Genomic DNA, 23605 nt, shown 5'->3' with positions numbered 1-23605 from the left:
CTACATGGGCGAGCTTTTCAAACTTCAGCTCATTTTGGGGACTGACGACTATGTTTTGGTGTTGCTCTTATTGCCACTTGTTCATTGGAGAATGACATCGCTCTCTGATTGGACTGTTCCTCTCACCAATGAGATTAGATGCTTCAGCACCATTCATCCAGGAAGTACAAAGGCGAGGGAGAGAGAATCTCCTTATTTTTAGCAAAATGTCTGATGACGTGGGGAATCGGGATTGGGAAGGCCTCTTGGTGTGCGAATAAATGGTGGTTGAAATCAAGGCAGCAAAGGTTATTCTGCAGGATTTAGAGCAAGATGGGTGAATGGCGACTCATCTCCAGCAGATACACAAGCTGGTTGCACTGAATGGAAATCCCTGCACCTTCCAAAGCCAGTGCTCAGCCCTTCCACAGACAATGTGGGTGGCTCTGAAAAGAGCCTTTGGGTCATTAGATTGATGGTTCACTGATTTACTTGCTCTTGGGCAGCACCCCGCCCTGAGCGATGGTCACCCCTCCCAGCAGCTTGTTGAGCTCCTCGTCGTTGCGGACGGCCAGCTGCAGGTGTCTGGGGATGATGCGGGTCTTCTTGTTGTCCCGGGCCGCGTTGCCGGCCAGCTCGAGGATTTCAGCCGTCAGATACTCGAGCACAGCAGCCAGATAGACCGGGGCTCCGGCACCAACACGCTCATCATAGTTGCCCTTTCTCAGGAGCCTGTGAACACGGCCCACTGCCCGGGATGAGCGTGATTTCAGCATGGCCGCCAGTTTTCCCTCATCCAGTCATTTCCACAAACATCGGCGCACAGAGAATGAGGACATCTTCTTGCATTCGCTCTTGTGGCATCTCGAGGAACAAAGTCGGCCTCTTACAATTGATGGTACAGCATTCAATGTCAATGGTCACATACAATATAGTCAGAGTTATACAGTGTGGAAACAGTCCCACCTGCCTGCGTTTGGCCCATATTCCTCTAAACCAGTCCTATTCATGTACCTGTCTAAATATTTCTTAAACAATGCAATAGTATCTGGCTCAACTACCTCCTCCAGCAGCTCGATCCATACACTCACCACACTTTGTGTGAAATAGCCCAATCAGACAGCTGCATCAATCTCCAATGATCAGACAGCAACAAGGGATGTGCAGAAAATAACCCTTGTTCCCCAAAAGGGCCTGAAATTTGAAAAACCCAATAAAGTGAAAACTATTCAAGCAATAGTCTAAAAATCTCCATTGCAAATCTGTGATGAACACGGATTCCCCACATTCCCAGTCACTCGATCCTGACCCACTTACAGTACACACCGAATGTGGATTAATTCCACAGTGAGAGATGCTTTTGGTTTAGGTTTATTATTGTCACATTTACCAAAGGACAGTGAGAAGCTTTGTTTTGCTTGCTATCCAAAAGGATCAGAAATAACATACAATGAGGCAATCAGTTCAAACTCAAGTACAATAGATAGAGCAAAGGGGAAGACACAGAGTGCAGAATAAACCTGTTAGCATTTTAGCACATTGGTTCCTTTGACATTGTCCTCAATGGGGTAGAGGAGAATCAGACAGTGCCCTAGCTTATAGAATAACCGTTCAGAAAACTGATAATGAAGGGGAGGATTCTGTTTCCAAGTCTGGTGCAGCAGCTTTCAAGCTTCTGTTGGACTCGAGCATGGCAAAGGAGGAATGATTTGGGTGGGATGTCCTTGATTATTTTCCCCATTTTCGAGGCAGAGTGAACTGTAGATGGAGTTAATGGTGGGAGGTCTGGTGTATGTAATGTATCCACAACTGCAATTTCACGCAGTCTTGTGTAAAGTGGTCCCAAAACAAACTGTGATGCAATCTGACATTATACATTCTCTGGTGCATCTGTAGAAGTCTATAACAGTCACTGGAAACATGCCGAATCTGTCTCTTCAGGATATTAATGGCAGTGGTGCCTGAGGACTACTTGCAGTTGGACTCCCTGAGCCCAGTGTCAGGGCCCTTGCTGGTGATGAGCAAATTTGCAGATGATACAAAGCTGGGTGGTAGTGTGAGCTGTGAGGAAGATGCTATGAGGTTGCAGGGTGACTTGTGTGAATGTGGATAAGTGTGAGGTTATCCACTTTGATGGTAAGAATAAGAAGCCAGATTATTTTCTGAATGGTGTCAAGTTAGCACGACGAGATCTTGGTGTCCTAGTGCATCAGCCACTGAAAGGAAACATGCAGGTACAGCAGGCAGTGAAGAAAGCCAATGGGATGTTGGCCTTCATAACAAGAGGAGTTGAGTATATGACCAAAGAGGTCCTTCTGCAGTTGTGTAGGGCCCTAGTGAGACCGCACCTGGAGTACTGTGTGCAGTTTTGGTCTCCAAAATTGAGGAAGGATATTCTTGCTATTGAGGGCGTGCAGCGTAGGTTTACTAGGTTAATTCCCGGAATGGCGGGACTGTCGTATGTTGAAAGACTGGAGTGGCTAGGCTTGTATACACTGGAATTTAGAAGGATGAGAGGGGATCTTATCGAAACATGTAAGATTATTAAGGGGTTGGACACGTTAGAGGCAGGAAACATGTTCCCAATGTTGGGGGAGTCCAGAACCAGGGGCCACAGTTTAAGAATAAGGGGTAGGCCATTTAGAACGGAGATGAGGAAAAACGTTTTCAGTAAATCTGTGGAATTCACTGCCTCAGAAGGCAGTGGAGGCCAAGTCTCTGTATGCATTCAAGAGAGAACTACATAGAGCTCTTAAGGATAGCGGAGTCAGGGGGTATGGGGAGAAGGCAGGAATGCCTTCTGATTGAGAATGATCAGCCATGATCACATTGAATGGTGGTGCTGGCTTGAAGGGCCGAATGGCCTACTCCTGCACCTATTGTCCATTGATGAGAAGGGGGCAATTCAGCTCGCAGTGTGGTGACCTGAAGGAGTTTGCAGATTTTGCAATAATTGATGGTGAGGTCAACAGTGATCAGGGAAGCCGAAGACTGCAGGAAGGTATCAGTGGACTGGGGAGGTGGGCAGACAGGAGCCAAATGGAATTTAATCTGGGAATGAGGTGATGCAGGTGGGGAGGCCAAACAATGACAGGCAACACACAGTAAATGGCAGGGTGCTACACAGTGTGGAGCGGGTGGAGGGACCCTGGAGAACATGTGCAGAGATCCTTGAAGGTCAGGGACGGGTGGGAAGCTGGGTTAGAAGGCACACAGAACACTTGCCTTTACTGGTGGTAGAGATACAGTGCATTCAGAAAGTATTCAGACCCCTTCATTTTTTCCATATTTCAGCCTTATTTTAAAATTGATTCAATTCTTTTTTTTTTATCATCAATCTACACACCCCATAATAAAAAAGCAAAAGCACGTGTTTAGAAATTTTTGCAAAGTAATTTAAAAGAAATAACTGAAATACCACATTTACATAAGTGTTCAGACCCTTTGCTCAGTACTTTGTTGAGGCACCTTTGGCAGCGATTACAGCCTCAAGTCTTCTTGGGTACAAGCTTGGCACACTTGTATTTGGGTAATTTCTCCCATTCTTCTCTGTAGATCCTCTCAAGCTCTTTCAGTTTGGATGCGGAGCGTCGATGCACAGCTATATTCAGGTCCTTCCAGAGATGTTCGATCGGGTGCAAGTTCGGGCTCTGGCTGGGCCACTCAAGGATATTCACAGACTTGTCATGAAGCCACTCCTGCGTTGTCTTGGCTGTGTAATTAGGGTCATTGTCCTGTTGGAAGGTGAACCTCTGCCCCAGTCTGAGGTCCAAAATGCTCTGGAGCAGGTTTTCATCAAGGAACTTTCTGTACTTTGCTCCGTTTATCTTTCCCTCGATCCTGACTTGTCTCCCATTTCCTGCCGCTGAAAAACATCCCCACAGCATGATGCTGGCACCACCATACTTCACCGTAGGTATGGTGCCTGGTTTCCTCCAGACATGACGCTTGGCATTCAGGCCAAAGAGTTCAATCTTGGTTTAGTAAGATCAGAAAATCTTGTTTCTCATGGTCTGAGAGTCCTTTAGGTGCCTTTGGGCCAACTCCAAGCGGGTTGTCTTGTGCCTTTTACTGAGGAGTGGCTTCCGTCTGGCTACTCTACCATAAAGGCCTGATTGGTGGAGCGCTGCAGATATAGTTGTCCTTCTGGAAGGTTCTCCCATCTCCACAGAGGAACTCTGGAATTCTGTCAGAGTGACCATCGGGTTCTTGGTCACCTCCCTGACCAAGCCCCTTCTCTCCCGATTGCTCAGTTTGGCCGGGCGGCCAGCTCTATGAAGAATCCTGGTGGTTCCAAAGATCTTCCATTTAAGAATGACGGAGGCCACTGTGTTCTTCGGGACCTGCAATGTTGCAGAAATTGTTTTATACCCTTCCCAAGATCTGTGTCTCGACACAATCCTGACTCGGAGGTCTATGGACAATTCCTTTGTCTTCATGGCTTAGTATTTGCTCTGACATGCACTGTCAACTATGGGACCTTATATAGACAGGTATGTACCCCTTTCCAAATCATGTCCAATCAATTTAATTTACCACTGGTGAACTCCAACCAAGTTGTGGAAACATCTCAAGGATCATCAATGGAAACAGGATGAAACTAAGCTCAATTTTGAGTGTCGTAGCAAAGGGTCTGAATACTTATGTAAATGTGATATTTCAGTGATCTCGTTTTAATTACCCTGCAAAATTTTCTAAACACCTATTTTCACTTCTTCATTCTGGGGTATTGATGATTTTAAAAAATGAATTTAATCCACTTTAAAATAAGGCTGTAACATAACAAAATGTGGAACAAGTGAAGGGGTCTGAATACTTTCTGAATGCACTGTAGAACACAAGTGCAGGGAGGCCCTGCTAGAACTGGAGAAACAAGTGAGGCCACAGTGAGAGGACTGTGGACAGTTCTGGTCACCACTTTACAACGAGCAGGAACAGCACTTGAGGGACATCCCAGAGGGTGGAGGAGTCGCATTGTGATGTGGAGTTATGTCCTTGAAGGACTAATAGAGCAGAACATACCAAGTAAATGGTGGGCCTCATGGGTGTGTCGATGAAGAGAGGGACCTTGGCTACATACCAAGTAACAGCACAGGTAGATAGGGTGGTGAAGAATACGTATGGGATACTTGTCTTCGTCAGCCATGGCATAGACTAAGAGCAGGGATGTCATGTTGAAACTTTTCAAACATCGGTCAGGCCCCAACTGGGATGTTGCTGGATTGGAGCAAATCAGGAGAAATTGGACAGGCTGCCATAGTTTTCCCTGAAGAGGAGGGGGCTGAGGGGTGACCTGATGTACAAAATTACAAGAGTTAAAGATAGGATAAACAATCATTTTCTCTTGGTGGGGGTGTCTAAAGCAAGAGGGCAGAGGCATAAGGTGAGAGGGAGGGTGATCTGAGGGGGAATTTCTTCACACAGAGTGGTTGGAATCTGGAACATGCTGCCTGAGGTGCAGCTGGAGACAGGGACACTAACAACATTTCTGAAGCACCTGGACTGGCGTTAAACACGAGGTTAAAGAAGGCTACAGACCAAAAGTGGGGATAATAGACTTGGATAGTTAAATACAATAGTTGACATTAACACAGTTAGTTGAAGGACCAACTGAACTGTTTGATTACGACACGAGCCAAATGCTAAAGATAGGTTAAGATACTGAAATAATTGGTATTAAGGCAATGACGATTGTTATCAAGAATTACAGTGGGATCTTGATCAGCTGGGCAAGATGGCTAAGAGATATCCATGGCCTTTTATTCACATTAGTGTGAGGTGTTTCATATTGGGAAGTCAATCCAGGAAAAGGACGGTCACACTGAATGGTAGGGTTCTGGGCAGTGTTGTACAGTGTTGTACAGTGTTGATCGAGCAGTAAAGGTAAATAGTTCCTGGAAAGTAGCCTCACAAGTAGATAGGGTAGTGAAGAAGGCTTTTGGCACTTTTGATCTTATAGAGATGTGTAAAATCATGATGGAAATAAATAGGGTGAATGCACAGAAACGTACCCATGGTAGGGGAATAAAGAACTAGAAAACATAGGTTTAAATGTGAGAGGGAAGGGGAACCAGAGGGCCAGGTTTTCACTCAGAGGGTGGTGGGTATATGAAACGAGCTGCTGGAGGAAGTAGTTGAAGCAGGTACAATAATAACATTTAAAAGATATTTGAACAGGTACATCAATAGGAAAGATTGAGAGGGATATGGGCCAAACGTGGGTTAAAGGGACGAGCTCAGATGGGGCTTCTTGGACAACCTGAATGAGTTGGGCTGGAATGCCTGTTTCTGTGCCCTCTAACTGACTACATTCAAACACAGTCAATGTGATTTTATTAACAGTAAATCATGTTTGACAAACAAACGAGTCAGATGTCAAAAGCATAGACAATCGAGGCAAAGCTATTGATGTGGAGTATTTAGATTTTTACAAGCTATTTGACAAGCTATTTGCCCATGAAAGGCTGGTGCACAAGACAACAAGGGGTGCGGGAATTAAGGTTATCGTCTCAGTCCAGAAAAATGTGGGGTGATCCCACTGAAGGATGAGATCCTTAGGGGTCATGACAGGGTAGATATTGAGATGTGTCTACCAGTGGGAGAATCTGGAATGATGGGACAGGGTTACATGAACTGAGGGTCACTGCAACTCTTCAGAGGTAATCAAAGGAATTATCTGTGCTGAATGATTTGGGAGGCTGCATCACTGGAGGGAATTACAGAGGAGGGGGATACAGTTTTGAAACCTCAGGAAATTGAGGGGAATGAGGAACTGGCACAGAAGAGAACTTGACACCTGGGACAGATCAGTCATGATCACATTGTTCAAATGAAGGGAAAGGCATGTAAGGAAGCGGGATGCTGAGCGAAATTGAGGCTCTGGTCCAGAAAAAGGCGGCATAGGCCAGGCGTAGGTAGGTGTGATCAAGTGTCTCCCTGGAGGAGTTTAGGTGACTGGGGAGCATGCTTAAAGGAAATCAGGATGGCAAAAAGGGGGCAGGACATGGGTCAGGCAGATAATATTAAGGAAAATCCATACATTTATGGAAGTACATTGAGAGAAAGAGTATAACTAAAGATAATAGGGGCCCTCAGAAACCCAAGCAGTCATCTCTGCATATAGGCACGGGATATGGGCAAGGTTTCTTGTCTGTTTTAATGTGGAGAATAACACAAAGACTGGGGAACGTGGGACAGTTAACGGAGATGTCTTGATGACACTGCCTGTTACAGTCGAGGAGCTGCTGGACGTCCTAACGTATACGAAGGTAGATAAATCACCCAGGCCAAATCAGATACACCCGAGGAAACCGAGGGAAGGACGAGAAGAAATTGTAAAAGTCATTGCTGATATTGATGTCGGAAAATAACTGCAATTCCTGATACAATCGAAGGTATCACAAAGTGCTGGAGTAACTCAGCGGGTCAGGCAGCATCTCAGGAGCGAATGAATGGGTGATGTTTTGGGTCGAGACCCTTCTTCACACTGATGTCAGGGGAGGGGGCGGGACAAAGAAAGGATGTACTTGGAGACAGGAAGACAGTGGGAGAACTGGGAAGGGGAGAGGGGAAAGAGAGGGGCTATCAGAAGTTAGAGAAATCAATGTTCATACCGCTGAGGTACAAGCTGCCCAAACGAAATATGGGATGCTGTTCCTACAATTTGCGGTGGGCCTCACTATGACAATGGAGGAGGCCCATGACGGAAATGTCAGACTGGGAGTGGGAGGGGGAGTTGAAGTGCTGAGCCACCGGGAGATCAGGTTGGTTAAGGCGAACTGAGCAAAAGTGTTGAGCAAAACGATCGCTGAGCCTGCGTTTGGTCTCGTCAATGTAGAGAAGTTGACATCTGGAACAGCGGATTCAATACATGAGGTTGGAGGAGGTGCAGGTGAATGTCTGTCTCATGTGGAAAAACTGCTTGAGTCGTTGGATGGAGTCGAGGGGGGAGGTAAAGGGACAGGTGTTGCACCTCTGCGGTTGCAGGGGAAAGTAGCTGGGGAGGGTGTGGTCTGGGTGGGAAGGGACGAGTGGACCAGGGAGTTATGGAGGGAACAGTCTCTGCGGAAAGAAGAAAGGAGTGGAGATGGGAAGATGTGGTCAGTAGTGGGATCCCATTGGAGGTGACGGAAATGTTGGAGGATAATTTGATGGCTGATGTGGTAGAAGATGGCTGATGGGGTGGAAGGTGAGGACAAAGGGGACTCTATCCTTGTTATGAATGGGGAGAGGGGGAACAAGAGCGGAGCTGCGGGATATATAGAGGAGACCCTAGTGAGAGCCACATCTATAATGCAAGAGGGGAACCCCCATTTCCTAAAGAATGAGGACATCTCTGATGCCCCAGTATGAAACACCTCATCCTGGGCACAGATGCGGCTTAGACGGAGGAATTGGGAGTAGGGGATAGAGTTTTTACAGGGAACAGGGTGGGATGAAGTGTAGTCAAGAGAGCTATGGGAGTCAGTAGGTTTGTAGTAAATGTCGGTCATTAGTCTGTCTCCTGTGATGGAGATGGTGAGATCCAGAAACGGTAGGGAGATGTCGGAAATGGTCCAAGTGTATTTAAGAGCAGGATGGAAATTACTGGTGAAATTTATGAAGTCAGTGAGTTCAGCATGGGTACAAGAGGTAGCACCAATGCAGTCGTCAATGTAGCAGAGGTAGAGTTCGAGGATGGGGCCAGAGTATGCCTGGAACAGGGATTGTTCGAGGTACCCTACAAAGAAGCAGGCATAGCTAGGCCCTTGCAAGTGCCCATAGCTACGCCACGGATTTGGAGGAAGTGGGAGGAGTCAAAGGAGAAGTTGTTGAGGTTATGAACCAGCTCTGCTAGGCGGAGGAGAGTATTGGTAGATGGAGATTGGTTGGTTCTGCGGTCGAGGAAGAAACGGAGGGCTTCAAGATCATCCTTGTGGGGGATGGAGCTGTAGAGTGACTGGACATCCATGGTAAAGATGCGGGAGTGGGGGCCTGGAAACCGGAAGTTATTGAGGAGACGGAGAGCTTGTGTAATGTCTTGGACATAGGTAGGGAGGGATTTGACCAGGGGGGATAGGATGGAGTCGAGGTAGGTGGAAATTAATTCGGTGGGACACCCTGGGTAGTTCTACAGAACTGGCAAAATTTGCAGCAAAGCATCAACTACGGTACTCTGAAGCTCCAATTGCCACTTTTGACTATTGTAGTTGACATACGAAAGAAGAAGAATTTGTTGGGACATGAACAGGCAGAAACAATGGGTCTGCCAGGACAGTTCTGTTTGTGGATTTTCGGGAGAAGGTAAAATCGGGCCGTGCGGGGCTGGGGAACGATAAGGTTGGAGGCATTAGAGGGCAGAGCGCTGGAATGGGTGAGATCAGTGATAGTGTTAGTGATTAAGGTCTGGTGCTCGTTAGTGGGGTCATTAGGGTTAGGGGTTGGAGGTCATTGATAAGGTTCCACATGGTAGGTTGCTTTGAAAAGTTAGCTCGCATGGGATCCAGGGAGAGTAAGATAACTTGATAGAGAAATGACTTCATGGAAGGAAGCAGAGGGTGATGGTTGTAGGTTGCTTTTCAGACTGGAGGCCTGTGACTAGTGGTGTGCCTCAGAGATCAGTGCTGGGCCCATTGCTGTTTATGGTTTATATCAACAATTTGGATGAGAATGTACAAGGCGTGATTAATATTTGTAGATGATACTAATGAAGGCAGTATCATATATGGTGAAGTTGGCTATCAAAATGTACAGCAGGATCTTAATTGGCTGGGCAAGTGGGCGGAAGAATGGCTAATGAAGCTTAATGCAGATGGGTACAGCAGAGGGACTAGGAGCAAAGATTTATAGTTTCCTGAAAGCGATACGCAACTTTGATCACGAAGGCTTTTTGGTTCATTGACCTTCATCAGTGAGTATATTGAGTCTAGAGGTTTGGATGCTATGTGAGCAGTTGTACAACATGATGGTGAGGCCGCATTTGAACTATTGTCTTCAGTTTTGGTCAAGCTACTATCGGAAGGATGTCCTTAAGCTGGAAAGATCACCCATACACTGCACACGAGGGACAATTTACAGAAGCCATTTAACCTACAAACCTGCATGTCTATGGAATGTGGGAGGACACCTGAGCACCCGGAGAAAACACACGCGGTCATAAGGAGAACGTACAAACTCTGGACAGACAGCATCCAGAGTCAGGATTGAACCCGGGTCACTGGCGGTGTAAGGCAGCAACTCTACCGCTGCTTGACTGTGACACTCCTTGTGTTCTTTTGAGTGAGGTTCTCACCGGGAACTCACTGCCTGCGGCAGTGGTGGGAACAACCAATCATGTCTTTCCCCACAGGGAATTGGACAAGCCGTTCATGGGGAAATAACCTGTGGAGCTGTGGGAGAAAGCAGGAGACGGGACCGACAGGATATCTGTATGTAGTAGGCACAGACACACTGGGTCAAATGGTCTCTGAATGATCCCGTGCCCAGTAATGGCCTAAAATCCTCTCCTGTGAACCTTTTAAAGTCCGTGTAGTGGCAGAGACCCGAGTTCGGGCCTGATCTTGGGTACGGAGTTTGCACATTCTCTGTGTGACCACATGTTTTTTCCAGGTGCTCCGGTTTCCTCTCAAATACCAGAGATTTGCGGATTGGTAATACGCGTCCTCTGTAAAGTCCCCCTAAGTGTGCAGGGAGAGGTGAGAAACTGGAATAACATAGAGCCAGTGTAAATGGGTCATCGATGGGTCATCGATGGCCGGCGTGGACTTGGTGGGCAGTCGTCCTGTTTCCATGCTGTATTCCTGAACTAGACTAAACAACACTACTGGCCAGACCTGGACAATCACTGCACTGGAACGCTGATCTAGAAACATCATCAGCACTGGAATGTAAGCGCACTGACCTTTACAGCAGTCGACACTGTATTGCAAGGGAGCAGACCCTTGCAAAGTCCATCCCCATACTGAAACCTTTGGTTCTTCTTTCCCCTACTCCAGGTACATATATGATGCGGTCACCCTATCTATTCCCTTCATACACCTGCATAATATCACCCTCAGCCTCCTCTACTTCAAGGAATAAAGTCGTAACCTGCCCACCCTCACCCTATGGCTCAGGCCCTAGAGTCCAGGCAACGTCCTCTTAAACCTTCTCTGCAATCTTTCCAGATTTATGACATCATTCCTGCAGGATTTTTACCAAAGCTGAACAAAATACCTCAAATGCAGCCTCACCAATGTCTTGTACATAAGGGCACAGACCTTTACCACAGCCGGCCATGTACTGTAAGGGCACAGATGTTCACTGTTCATTGTGTGGCAGGCAGGAAGACAAAACCCTGATATCCACAGTGGAGGAGCAGTCAGGCCCACAAGACTCCACCAGTCAGGTCCCAGATCCACATGGTAATGGCAGAGAGCAAGGACCAGATCATTTGTTACAAACTCCAGCTTCTCTATCTCTCCATATCCGTCTGCAGACCACAAGAGAGGGCGTGAGATCACCTTTTCTAAAGTCCAGCAAGTACAGACCAACCACACTTCAGTTCAGGCCTTACACTCGGGCTCCAATGTATACTTGGGAAGAAAACAACCTGCAGATGCTGGAACTCTGAGATAAAGACAGACCTTGCTGGGAATCCTCAGCAGCTCAGGCAACATCTCGAGAGCACTCTTTATCCTGGATCTGAATGCTTCTGTCTCCAGAGATGCTGCCTGACCTGATGAATATTCTGTATTTATTCCTAATTCTCTTCCTGTGCCTGCTGTTTGTCGAACTTTCCCATTGTTGGAGTTAGTTTCTCTCAGGAGTACATTGGGATAGGAGGATGCCACTCAGCATCTTGAGACTGCCCCACTATTCCTCAAGACCATGGCTGTCCCTGTCTCCTTCGATTTCCACGAAATCCATTCACAATTCCCTATAAATCTGCAGTGAGATGTTGCTGCAATAAAGGCCAACGCCTTCCTGTTCACTTGCTGCACCAGGACCCCCCCCCCCCCCCCCCGGCCGTCTGAACATCCACAGTGCCCGATCTCTCTGAGAGGATCAATGTGAAGTACATATTATTCCACATCAAACAAAATGCAAAGTGCTGAAAGAGGTCAGCAGGTCAGGCAGCATCTACAGAGGTAATGGACAGATTACTTTTTGGGTCGGGACCTTTCTTCAGACCCAAAACCTTGCCACAGGGAGAGGCAGGAAGAGGAGAGAGCCAGCGCTGCCGTCGCAGCTGCGGCTTGCCTGCAGTCCGTCTGTCTTTTGTGTTTTTTGTTGTTTTTGTATGAATTGTAGTTTTAATATGGTGTAGTGTTTGTATGTTATGTTTGGGGGGGGGGGGGGGGGAACGGGAATTGTAAAATTCTCTCTCCCGAACGGAGACGCGACCTTTGTTTCTGTGTCGTGTCTCCGTTCCCGTTGCGGCCTACCACCGGCCATGCACCTGGGACCACCTGGGGCTCTGGTTCGCAGAGCCCGCAGCCCGGACTCACCACCTGCGGCGCTGGCTGCCTGCGAATGCTGCGGGAGCGGCAGCGACTCGTCTCCGGAGGCTCCGGCGCGGGCCGCGTGGACGTCGGAAGCCCGCAGGCCCCTGGATGGGGGCCGACATCGGGAGCTCCGGCAGCGGCAGCGTGTTCCCCCGCCCCGAATCGCGGGGCTTGGGTCGGCCCGCCACGGACCTTTCACCGTCCGGCGCGGCCTGAAATAGGCCGTGGACCTTTCACCGTCCAGCGGGGGCTTCAATATCGGGAGCCCCGACCGCCCCGACGTGGCAACTCCAACAGCCTGACCGCGGGAGAAGACGGCAGGGAAGAGAAAAAGACATTGTGGCCTTCCATCACAGTGAGGAGGGACTGGAGGAGACTCACTGTGATGGATGTTTCTTTTTGTTTGGTGTTAGTTGTGATTGTATGTGTTATTGCATTTTTATTGATTATTCTTATTGGTCTTATTGTTTAACTGCGGGTAATGTTTCATTTCACTACACATTTATGTGTATGTGACAAATAAACGACTATTGACTATTGATTGTTCATTCTCTCCACAGATGCTGCCTGACCCACTGACAATCCCCAGCCCTTTGTGATTTGCTCAGAATCCCAGCATCTGCTGCTTCTTGTGTTTGCATTATTTTTCATCAGCCATGCAGTTGTACAGCACAAAACTGGCCCTTCAGCCCACTATGTCCATGCCGACTATCATGCCTATCTGCCCTAATCCCACTTGGCTGTTCACTTTGTAAATCTCCACTGCACTCTTTCCATCTTCCTGGCATCTTTCCATTAGTTTGGTGACTAAATGTGAACACAGTACTTATGCAGCACCACCAACATTGTGAACAACAGCAACATCAACATCAACGAGCAGAGATTTCAGGGGGTCACCAGAAATGGAGGAGATGACAGGCAGAGTGGGGGGTGAGGGTCAAGGAGGGGTGGCTGCACAAGGGTGAGAATCTTAAAAGTGAGGGAGGGAGCCGATGGAGTAAGACACTAACACACTCACTGTTCACTGCCCGGCTGGCAGGAAGAGAAGACCCCGATGTCCACAGTGGAGGAGCAGTCAGGCCCACAAGACTCCACCAGTCAGGCCCCAGATCCACACGGGAATGGCAGAGAGCAAGGACCAACTCGTCTGATACAATCGCCGCCTTCTCCATCTCTCCAAACCAGTCTGCAAACCACAAGAGCATCCGTGAGATCACCTCTCATTCTTCTCAACTCCAGCAAGTACAGACCGACCCCACTTCAGTCCAGTCCTTTACCTCAGGCTCCACCCCCGGGCCCAGGCCCCTCCCCCACCGTGGGCCTCGCCGCCGCCCCGCGCCCCGACCGGCCGGTTGCCGAGGGAACGACGTCAGTGACGGTCGCGGACACTGTGACGTCATCACGCAAATTGCTCAGTGAAGATGGACACAAATAGCTGGAGCAACTCAGCAGGACAGGCAGCATCTCTGGAGAGAAGGAATGGGGACGTTTCGGGTTGAGACCCTTCTTCAGCAGGTTAGGGGTAAGGGAAACGAAAGATATAGAAGGTGACGTGGAGAGATAAAGTGCAATGAATGAAAGATATGCAAAAAAGTAACGATTTTAAAGGAAACGAGCCATTGTCAGCTATTTGTAGGGTGAAAATGAGAAGCTAGTGCGACTTGGTGTGGGAGGAATAGAGAGAGAGAGAGGGAGATGAGGTTGGAGGAGGTGCAAGTGAACCTCTGCCTTACCTGAAAGGGCTGTTGGGGTCCCTGGACAGAATCGACAGAGGGACTGTTGCATCTTCTGCGGTTGCAGGGAAAGGTACCTGGGGAGAGGGTGGTTTGGATGGAATATAAAAGTGTGTAAGATTGAACTGCAGATGCTGGTATAAACCGAAGATAGACACAAATAGCTGGAGTAACTCAGCGGGACAGGCACCATCTCTGAATAGAAGGAATGGGTGACGTTTCGGGTCGAGACACTTCTTCAGATAGGAAAGTGTTGGAATTGCAGAAAATAAGGAAAATTAAACAAATCCGTTGTGCGCTGCCGTTCGTATTAATGACGGAGAATAACTGGGAAACGACAAAGTTTTGGCCGTACGAAACCTCTTCATATTGGTACAGAAGGAAGTGGCGTCTCAGTATCCACACGTTTTCCTTGCTAACCGTGCTAAAACACAATGCAATATCAGTCATTTATTCAAGTGTAATTGGAACGCTGCGTTCCATCGTCTGCCGTTTTATCTGTGTACAAACAACAAAGGAGACAACATTTCAAACCCAGACCAGCATATACCCCGATTACGATTTCTCACAGCGCTATTTTGTTCTGAATCGTGGTGCAGCAAATGAGATCAAGAGAGCTGCGATGGCCGAGTGGTTAAGGCGTTGGACTCGAAATCCAATGGGGATTCCCCACGCAGGTTCGAACCCTGCTCGCAGCGACATCATCTTCACCGCCTGGTGCTGAACGGCCGACTACTCCTCACAGTTTTACTTCACTTTCAGGTCTCATGAGGCCTTACCCATTCCTCTCCAGATTCATCCGGTCACCCGTTTGGGTTTTGGCGATTATGAATTCGGCAGTCGCTTACCTTCGCTGTTCAGGCGATTGGGAGCTGAGATAACTGTGCTGTCGGATATACGTGGCACAGATTCCCTCCGAGAGCGGATTGAGGCTCAAAATATTCCTTGTGGGGGAACGGACTTTTGCTCATTGGGTTGGTGTCCGTCATCTTATTCTAAATTCGCTGATTAAATAAGACGGAGAGGGAAAATAAAACGCGCTACCGGCCGCTGAACCTCGTGGACAAAAATTAGAGGGCAGATTCATCTTGCACCTGTCACTGAACTGTTTTTAGCCCTGGTCGTCTGCAGTTCTGACTGAACCCACCCCAATCCAAGAGCTCCCCTCTGATTCTGCCCCCTAGGAGGAAGGAATCCGCGACTTCAATGGGGACTACCATTAGATTCTGTATCCAATGCCTTATCGAAAGCCCATCGCTACTAGTATAAGAAAATAACTGCAGATGCTGGTACAAATCGAAGGTATTTATTCACAAAGTGCTGGAGTAACTCAGCAGGTCGGGCAGCATCTCGGGAGAGAAGGAATGGGTGACGTTTCGGGTCGAGACCCTTCTTCAAACATTCCTCAGAATGTTCGCTTCTCGGCCTTTTGGCTAAGATCAAGTGTAGTATCTGTGCTTATCAGTTTAATACCCATCGCTACTAGGCTGAATGGATGCAAATTACACGGTTGCTGATCTCAGTGAACTAAAACGCGGAGTGAGATGCTAAACAGCAGCAAATGCGAGCGGGATGCGGGCTGCTGTCAGATAATACGGGTCATCGGAGCGGTCACACACTGCAGGGGTTGACTGGGATTTCAGCGACGGATAAAGCCTCAAGTTTAAGATGCGGTCACTGAAATGGTGTCGGATACAGGAAGGGCCTCCTTGGAAGAAGTGGTGTTAATACATCATCAGCGCATTTGCTTCCGGAGGTAGTTTCCGAAGCGCTCGGTTTCTCCAATCCATCCATTCCTCCTTCCCCCATCGGCACCTCCAACGCATTACTTAGTCCAACAAGCCCAAATGATTCCATCACTACAAGTACGGAACGGAGTGACGCTCATTTTCACTGTTGCTCCGACAGAAAAAAAGGGAATGAATTGTCTCAGTTGCGGATCAATACATTAGAAGGGAACTAGGTCAGGAAAAAAAGACAAGGCTAGCAAGGGGGACCATATGATGTCGGGAGAGTAAATGACAAAAGAAAACAAGCGAAGACGCAACGTTCACAATAGAACAACATAACGCACTCGTTTAGCAGAGTGGCGCAGCGGGAGCGTGCTGGGCCCATAACCCAGAGGTCGATAGATCGAAACTATCCTCTGCTATTTAACTCGGCTTTTATTTTCCATTCCGCATTTGCCAACGCGTTCAGTGCGGATGGATACTTGATGGTCGGTATGGATATTTGGGACCGAAAGGCCTGTTTCTGCGCTGTCTATGCTACATCTCTCAGCGCAGAAGTCTATGTCGGAATGAAGGGGGAACGAGGGGAGAGATTCCACGGGCGAAACATGGAAAGACAGCTGGCGATGAGGAGATTAGCGTTACTCTGTGTGAATTAATCGCATTATCGTGTTGGGATGTGTCCGAGTTTGCTCTGGGAATCTGCAACAGAATGAGAGCAGGAACCAAATGGCGATTGAATCGCATTCAAAGGGAGCGAAAGATCTTAGTAGATTTAAGAAGTTGCATGTGAATTTGTCGTAACAGTCCTCTCGGCCCATCGGGCTCTGCACAAATCGTGTTCTGTATGAAGTTCGTTTCTATTAGTTCCAATGTTAGAGAAGTAAAATTGCTCAAATTGCGATGGCCGGGAATCGAACCCGGGTCAACTGCTTGGAAGGCAGCTATGCTCACCACTATACCACCATCGTTGTGAGGTGCCGCAGGATATTCGGGTGCCAAATGATCTCCAGCACCATGTGGCTTTGTGTCTTGATGATCACTCCCCGCGCTCTTTCCTGACGGATCATTTCTCACACTGCTGCAGTTCCAGCTGTACTGATATCTCCTCCCTCGACTCTGTCCAGGAACCCCGACAGTCCTTTCAGGTTAGGCAAAGGTTCACTTGCACTTCCTCCAACCTCATCCACTGTATCCTTTTTTCAACATGTGGAATCTTATACATCGGCGGGACCAAAAGTAGACTGGGCGATCGTTCCGCTGGACACCTTCGCTCAGTCCGCCTGGACCTACCTGATCTCCGGGTTGCCAAACACTTTAATTTCCCTTCCTATTGCCACATTGACCTTTTCAGAGTGAGGCTAATCGCAAATTGAATGAACAATATCTCATATTTGCCTTGGGCAGCTGACAACCCAGTTGAATATATATTAATTAACTAACATAAAGTAATCCTTGCCTTCCCTCTCTCTCCATCCCTCCACCACCCAAGTCGCACCAGATTCCCGTTGTCACCCAGCAAAGAGTTAACAATGGCATGTTTCCTTTATCATGGTTACTTTTATGCATTCATTTGTTCATCCATAGACACAAAAAGCTGGAGTAACTCAGCGGGACAGGCAGCATCTCTGGAGAGAGACAGGCGAATTTATAATGGGAAACAAGGAAATGGCAGAACAGTTAAATAAGTACTTTATTTGTGTCTTCCTTGGTGAAGACAGAACCAATCTCCCAGAAATACTAGGGGACGGAGGATCTAGTGGGAGGGAGGAATTGAAGAGAATCCACATTAGTCAGGAAATGGTGTTAGGTAAACTGTTGGGACTGGAGACAGATAAATCCCCAGGGCCTGATGGTATACATCCCAGAGTACTCAAGTAGGTGTCCCTAGAAATCGTGGATGCATTGGTGATTATTTTCCAATGTTCTTTCTACTCTCGATCAGTTCCTGAGGGTAGCCAATGTAACTCCACTCTTTAAGAAAGGAGAGAGAGAGAAAACAAAATTATAGATCAGTTAGCCTTACATCGGTAGTGGGGAAGATGCTTGAGTTGATTATTAAAGATGTTATATCTGCACATTTGGAAAGCAGGAACAGGATCAGTCAAAGTCAGCATGAATTTATGATGGGAAAATCATGCTTGACTAATCTTCTGGAATTTTTTGAGGATGTAACAAGTAGAATGGATAACAGAGAGCCAGTGGGTGTGGTGTAACTGGACTTTCAAAACGCCTTTGACAAGTTTCCACACAAGAGATTAGTGTGCAAATTTAGAGCACATCGTATTGGGGTTAGTGTATTGACATGGATAGAGAACTGGTTGACCGACAGGAAGCAAAGATTAGTAATTAACGGGTCCTTTTCAGAATGGCAGGCAGTGGGGTGCTGCAACGTTCGGTGCTGGGATCCCAGTTATTTACAATATATATGAATGATTTAGACGAGGGAATTAAATGTACCATCTCCAAGTTTGCGGATGACACAAAGCTGGGCGGCAGTGTGAGCTGCCAGGAGGATGTTATGAGGCTGCAGGGTGTCTTGGATAGGTTGGGTGAGTGGGTAGATGCAGTGGATGTGAGGTTATCCACTTTGGTGGCGTACAGGAAGGCAGATTATTATCTGAATGGTGTCAGATTCGGAAAAGGGGAGGTGCAACACGACCCGGGTGTGCTTGTACATCAAACACTGAAAGTAAGCATGCAGGTACACGGGCAGTGAAGAAAGCTGCTGGCCTTCATTGCGAGAGGATTTGAGTTAGGAGCAAGCAGGTTGTACAGGGCCCTGGTGAGACCAACCCTGGAGTATTGTGTACAATTTTGGTCTTCTTTGAGGAAGGACATTAATGCTATTGAGGGAGCGCAGAGAAAGTTCACCAGATTAATTCCCAGAGGGCGGGACTGACATATGATGAAAGAATGGGTTGACTGGTCTTGTATTCACTGGAATTGAGAAGGATGAGAGGGGATCTTGTAGAAACATATAAAATTCTTAAGGGATTCGACAGGCTTGATGCAGAAACATGTTCCCGATGTTGGGGAGTCCAGAACCAGGGGTCACAGTTTAAGAATAAGGGGGCGGCCATTTAGGACTGAGATGAGGAAAAACTTTTTCAGCCAGAGAGTTGTGAATCTGTGGAATTCCCTGCCACAGAAGGCAGTGGAGGCCAACTCACTGGATGTTTTCAAGAGAGAGTTAGATTTATCTCTCAGGGCTGAAGGAATCAAGGGACATGGGGAGAAAGCCGGAATGGGCTTTAGATGATCAGCCATGATCACATTGATCTGGCACGAAGGGTGAATGGCCTACTCCTACATCTATTTTTCTATGTTTCTCTCTTCAGGTAGCCCCGGCATTCCCTCTCTCTCTAGCTCTATCCCTCCCCCATCAAAATTGCATTCGTTTTTCATTTTCACCCTACAAGCAGCTAACAATGGCCTGTTTCTTTTATCATTGTTACTTTTTTGCATATCTTTCATTCATTATTCTTTACCTCTCTATATCACCGTCTATATCTCTTGTTTCCATTGTCCTTAACCGGTCTGAAGAAGGGTCTCGACCCGAAACATCACCCATTCCTTCTCTCCAGAGATGCTGCCTGTCCCGCTGAGTTACTCCAGCTTTTTGTGTCTATGGACTGGGCAGTGTTCATCCATTTTTGCAATCATCTTTGATCCTGGGCGTTTCAAGTTGCTGAACCAGGCCATGGTGCAACTTGTCAATATGTTCTCTACTGTACACCTGTAGAAGTTCAATAATGTGTTTGTTAACATACTGAATTTCCTGAATCTTAGAAGTATAAACATTGATGCACTTTCTTTATGATTGCATCAATGTGCTCGGGCCAGGTCAGATGTTCAGAAATGTGCATGCCCAGGAATTTGATGCAGTTGCATATGGATGTGCAGAGACCAAGTTCCCTGAGCTTGGTAACCAGTTTGGAGGGAATGATGGTATGGAACGCCGTGTTACAGTCTGAGATCGCACCAATCTGTGTCCCTGCAGGACTGTGGTTGGATTCCCTTTGTCCATCTCCCTACTGTCAGTGCTGGAGCTGTACTGGGCAGTCTCCATGCAGTCCTGAGGTGGTTTGTGCGGGTCTGTGCCCTTACAGTGTTGGGAGTGGCTGGTGCAAAGCTCTCTGTCCACAGGCTGTGTGGTCTGTAGTGGGCTGTGATTTCACAGTGTAGTGCAGGGGGTGTTCCTGTCTATCTGTACAGCAGAGGGGTTGGTGTTGGAAATCTGTTGCCCCACAGAGCAGTTTGAGGTCCCTTGTCTTTATATTATTGTGCTGTGTGATGGTCACACAGTCTCCCTACAGTACAGTGCAGGGGAGTATTATTGTTTCCTGTTGGTGCACGTGACAATAATAATAACCTTAAATCTTTTTAGGTCACACAGTGAGTGCCAGTCATCTATCATCGTATAAATACCAGTCATAAAGTCATAGAGCTGTACAGCATGGAAACCTTGTCCATACCAACTAAGTTGGCATATTGGGCTGGTCCCTTTTACCTACATTTGGCCCAAATCCCTCTAAAACTAACGACTTGCTCAGCTGCATGATGATGGGGCAACGTTTGTACTCTTATATCCTTCGCAGTGAAGGAAAGCATGCCAAACACAGCCTACACCGCGCTGTCCACCTGACTGACCATTTTCAGGGAGCCATACACCCAGATCTCTGTGTTCTGCAACACACTTCAGGGTCCTACCATTTACGTGCAAGTCATGTCCATTGTTTCATTAGGCCAAAATTCAACATCTCATATTTGCCATCTGCCCTTCCTAGTCCCACCTTCCCAACTGCTCTGGACCTTGTTGCAAAGTTGTTGCTAAGGAAGGTGCGATCCCAAGAGGGATACAATGGGAAAACTGTGGATCTGGTTAAACGACTAGAGGGTGATGGGGGCAAAGGGGGAGGGGAGGAGAGTGTTGGTAGAAGTCATTTAAACACAGATAATTCACCGTTCATCCCCCCCCCCCCCCCCCCACAAGCTAAACATCAGCTGCTGTTCCTCCAATTTCCAAGTGGAAAGGTAGTTTGTTGTCGGCCCTGATTTGTCCCGGTCTTTTCTCACCTCCAACTTTACACGCCCTCTCCACTGCCTCCTCAATTTCCCCACAACGTCTCTCCAATTTCAGGCTGAAGAAGGGTCCCGAGCAAAAACATCATCTATCCCTTTTCTCTTGAGATGCTGGTTACTCCAGCACTTTGTGTCCATCTTTCGTATGAACCAGCATCTGCAGTTCCTTATTTCGACCAGTTCGACATGGGGATTGGCGGGAACGCTAAATTTAAATTGTATTGTTTATTGACTGTTGGAAATTGGCGGTTAAAGAAAACGGAGGGCGGAGCTGGAAGATGAGAGGCGCCCCTCTTTCTGTCCGTCACAATGATTCTGCCTTTTCTCCTCCTCTGCATTTCCCCGGCAGGTCGGGGCGCTGTGTATAAAAGGAGACAGCAACAGCGTGATTGTCACTGAGCAGCGACTCGAGTGAAGCAGCATCATGTCTGGCCGAGGGAAAGGGGGCAAAGGTCTGGGCAAAGGCGGAGCAAAGCGGCACCGAAAAGTACTTCGCGATAACATCCAGGGCATCACCAAGCCAGCCATCCGCCGCCTGGCTCGGCGTGGCGGGGTCAAGCGGATCTCGGGTCTGATCTACGAGGAGACCCGCGGGGTGCTGAAGGTTTTCCTGGAGAATGTGATCAGGGACGCGGTCACCTACACCGAGCACGCCAAGCGCAAGACGGTCACTGCCATGGATGTGGTGTACGCTCTGAAACGCCAGGGCCGCACTCTCTACGGGTTCGGCGGCTAAATAACTACCCCTTTATTCGAACACAAAACAAAGGCTCTTCTAAGAGCCGCCCACAGCCTCACTGAGAGAGTAGTGACCACCAGATTTGGTTAATTATAATTTGTTAAAGGTTAACTGGGGCGTGTGAGATTTTCAACTAATTATATTGAATCCTGCAGCAGTCAATGTGTTCCCGTAAATAAACATTTTGTGACATTGGTGATCGGTTGTACTGTTGCGGAGTGGTGTCTCCGCCTGTTTAACACCGGTCCGGTGTCGGAACAGTCTGGGCGGCATTCGGTCATGAAGAGAGGCGTTGCTCCATGGAGACAAAGATTCGTGTCGGCGAAATGTCCGCTATTCATTCCCTTCAAAGATGATGTGACCGGTTAAGTTATTCCCAGTATTTGGGAGTCGTCACACAGATGGTGACGGTATGTAGGTTAAATTTTCCCTCTGCGGATTGATGCTCTGGAAGCGTCGGCCTTTCTGTGTTTCTCTGTCTTCAAAAACCCTCCAATTCCATTTAAAATCGGACACCTCAGAGACCCAGACTGACCTCGGTACATCTCTGAGACCGGAATGTTTATTGTAGAGTAAGTCTGATACGAATTCAAGGCAGCGCTTTCCAGTTAAACCCGTTTCACTGATGCACTGAGCGCGTTCTCTGTCCCAATCGCTGACATGCTCGCTGCGTTTCGGCAGAACTATCGAAACTTTGCGGTTAATTCCCACTTCAGGACTGAGCTGGGAAGTTGGGCGATCCGGTGCCACTGATATCTTTACATTTTTCACCAGAGGGGCGGGGAAATCCGGCGAAGTGTTCGGACCCACAAACACAGTGACATCAATCTGAGCCGCCCGCCCCTTTAACACACTCTGACACAATGTTCACATCTACACATTCACAACTCACAGTTGGCCCGTTGCACAGTTCCCAGGGTGGGATTACCTCTCCGCTCGACCCGTGCTGTGGATTCTCGGGGGTTACGTGTAGTTTCCCAGCTCAGTAACTGTTAAACTCGCTGACGACGCCGCTCATCAGAGTCTCTGATCCCTGGATTCGGATTCGTCTCGTCTCTTTCTTGCATGAGCGGCCCTGTATTTTTAAACGGTCGAACACCTGACACAGACTCCAGTTCACTGCATGTCTGAAATATAATTTATATACTTGTTATTTTTACGGATAGTATTATGGTCACTTGCTCCCCACTGACACTTCAGTCACTTGCTCTGCCTGATTTCCCAATAGGAGGCCCAGTATCGCCTCCTCTCTTTCAGGCCCTTCCACATATTGTTTGAGAAATCTTTCATGGACGCATTCAACAAATTCCATCCCTTTCATAACCTCGAATCTGTGGCAGTCCCAGTCAACATGACGGAAGTTTAAATCACCTACCAGTTGCACTTACAGGCTTCTGCAACCCCCCCCCCCTTCCCCTACATCAAGTAACCTGTTAAGTTCACGAATTCACTCATTCTTTCTGCGTCTACATGCGAGTTGTTGCAAATCAGGCAGCAGGACCCTAAGATCTCTGTGAACCTCAGTCCTTTGTCATCTCAATATTTGGAGTTGGTTTATTATTGTAACGTAGCAATATACTGTGACAACTTTTATTTTGCATGTAGGGCAGGTAAATGGTACATTCACGCAATACATGAGTACAAAAAGGAAACAAAGTGCAAGGGGCCATTACGAGGTGGATTGGAAGATTGGAAACATATGAAAGGTCTGTTCAAGTGTCTGCTAACAGCGGGCAAATAGCTAATCTTGAATCTGGTGACACGTGCTTTCAAACTGTCATATTTTCCGCCTGACAGCAGAGGAGAGGAGATACAATGACCAGGTTGTGAGTGGTGTAAGAAGGAACTGCAGATGCTGGTTTAAACCAAAGATAG

General features: G+C 47.7%; 2 protein-coding genes, 3 non-coding genes and 1 pseudogene across 5 annotated transcripts; 4 read left to right on the top strand and 2 right to left on the bottom strand.

Moving 5' to 3' along the window:
• Nucleotides 1-467: 467 nt before the first annotated feature.
• On the bottom strand, nucleotides 468-11615 carry LOC144609589 (histone H2A type 2-B-like). The gene is made up of 2 exons (XM_078428093.1): nucleotides 11583-11615; nucleotides 468-770 (listed from the first exon to the last, which is right to left on the bottom strand). Exons 1-2 carry the CDS (start codon nucleotides 11613-11615, stop codon nucleotides 468-470), a joined length of 336 nt encoding a protein of 111 aa, XP_078284219.1.
• Nucleotides 11616-14792: 3177 nt separating this feature from the next.
• Nucleotides 14793-14874, top strand: trnas-cga (transfer RNA serine (anticodon CGA)). The gene has a single exon. It is a non-coding gene; the product is annotated as a tRNA-Ser (tRNA).
• Nucleotides 14875-15589: 715 nt separating this feature from the next.
• LOC144609752 (U2 spliceosomal RNA) lies at nucleotides 15590-15708 on the top strand (annotated as a pseudogene).
• Nucleotides 15709-16256: 548 nt separating this feature from the next.
• trnam-cau (transfer RNA methionine (anticodon CAU)) lies at nucleotides 16257-16328 on the top strand. Its single transcript has one exon. It is a non-coding gene; the product is annotated as a tRNA-Met (tRNA).
• A 477-nt stretch (nucleotides 16329-16805) lies between these two features.
• trnag-ucc (transfer RNA glycine (anticodon UCC)) lies at nucleotides 16806-16877 on the bottom strand. Its single transcript has one exon. It is a non-coding gene; the product is annotated as a tRNA-Gly (tRNA).
• A 4538-nt stretch (nucleotides 16878-21415) lies between these two features.
• On the top strand, nucleotides 21416-21727 carry LOC144609458 (histone H4). Its single transcript, XM_078427938.1, has one exon. It carries the CDS (start codon nucleotides 21416-21418, stop codon nucleotides 21725-21727), a length of 312 nt encoding a protein of 103 aa, XP_078284064.1.
• The last annotated feature ends 1878 nt before the right edge of the window (nucleotides 21728-23605 follow it).

The sequence above is a fragment of the Rhinoraja longicauda genome, chromosome 34 (genome assembly GCF_053455715.1).
Source record: "Rhinoraja longicauda isolate Sanriku21f chromosome 34, sRhiLon1.1, whole genome shotgun sequence".
Taxonomy (NCBI): Eukaryota; Metazoa; Chordata; class Chondrichthyes; order Rajiformes; family Arhynchobatidae; genus Rhinoraja; species Rhinoraja longicauda.
This window is presented reverse-complemented; position numbering and strand designations above follow the sequence as displayed.

What these genes read in the sequence shown, in the direction of transcription:
- LOC144609589 (XM_078428093.1), bottom strand. Translation starts at nt 11,615, where the DNA reads ATGTTGCCTGAGCTGCTGAGGATTCCCAGCAAG. An exon ending in TGCTGAGGATTCCCAGCAAG is followed by an intron (nt 771 to 11,582) that starts GTCTGTCTTTAT and finishes TGACTGGATGAG; the next exon opens with GGAAAACTGGCGGCCATGCT.
- LOC144609458 (XM_078427938.1), top strand. Translation starts at nt 21,416, where the DNA reads ATGTCTGGCCGAGGGAAAGGGGGCAAAGGTCTGGGCAAAGGCGGAGCA.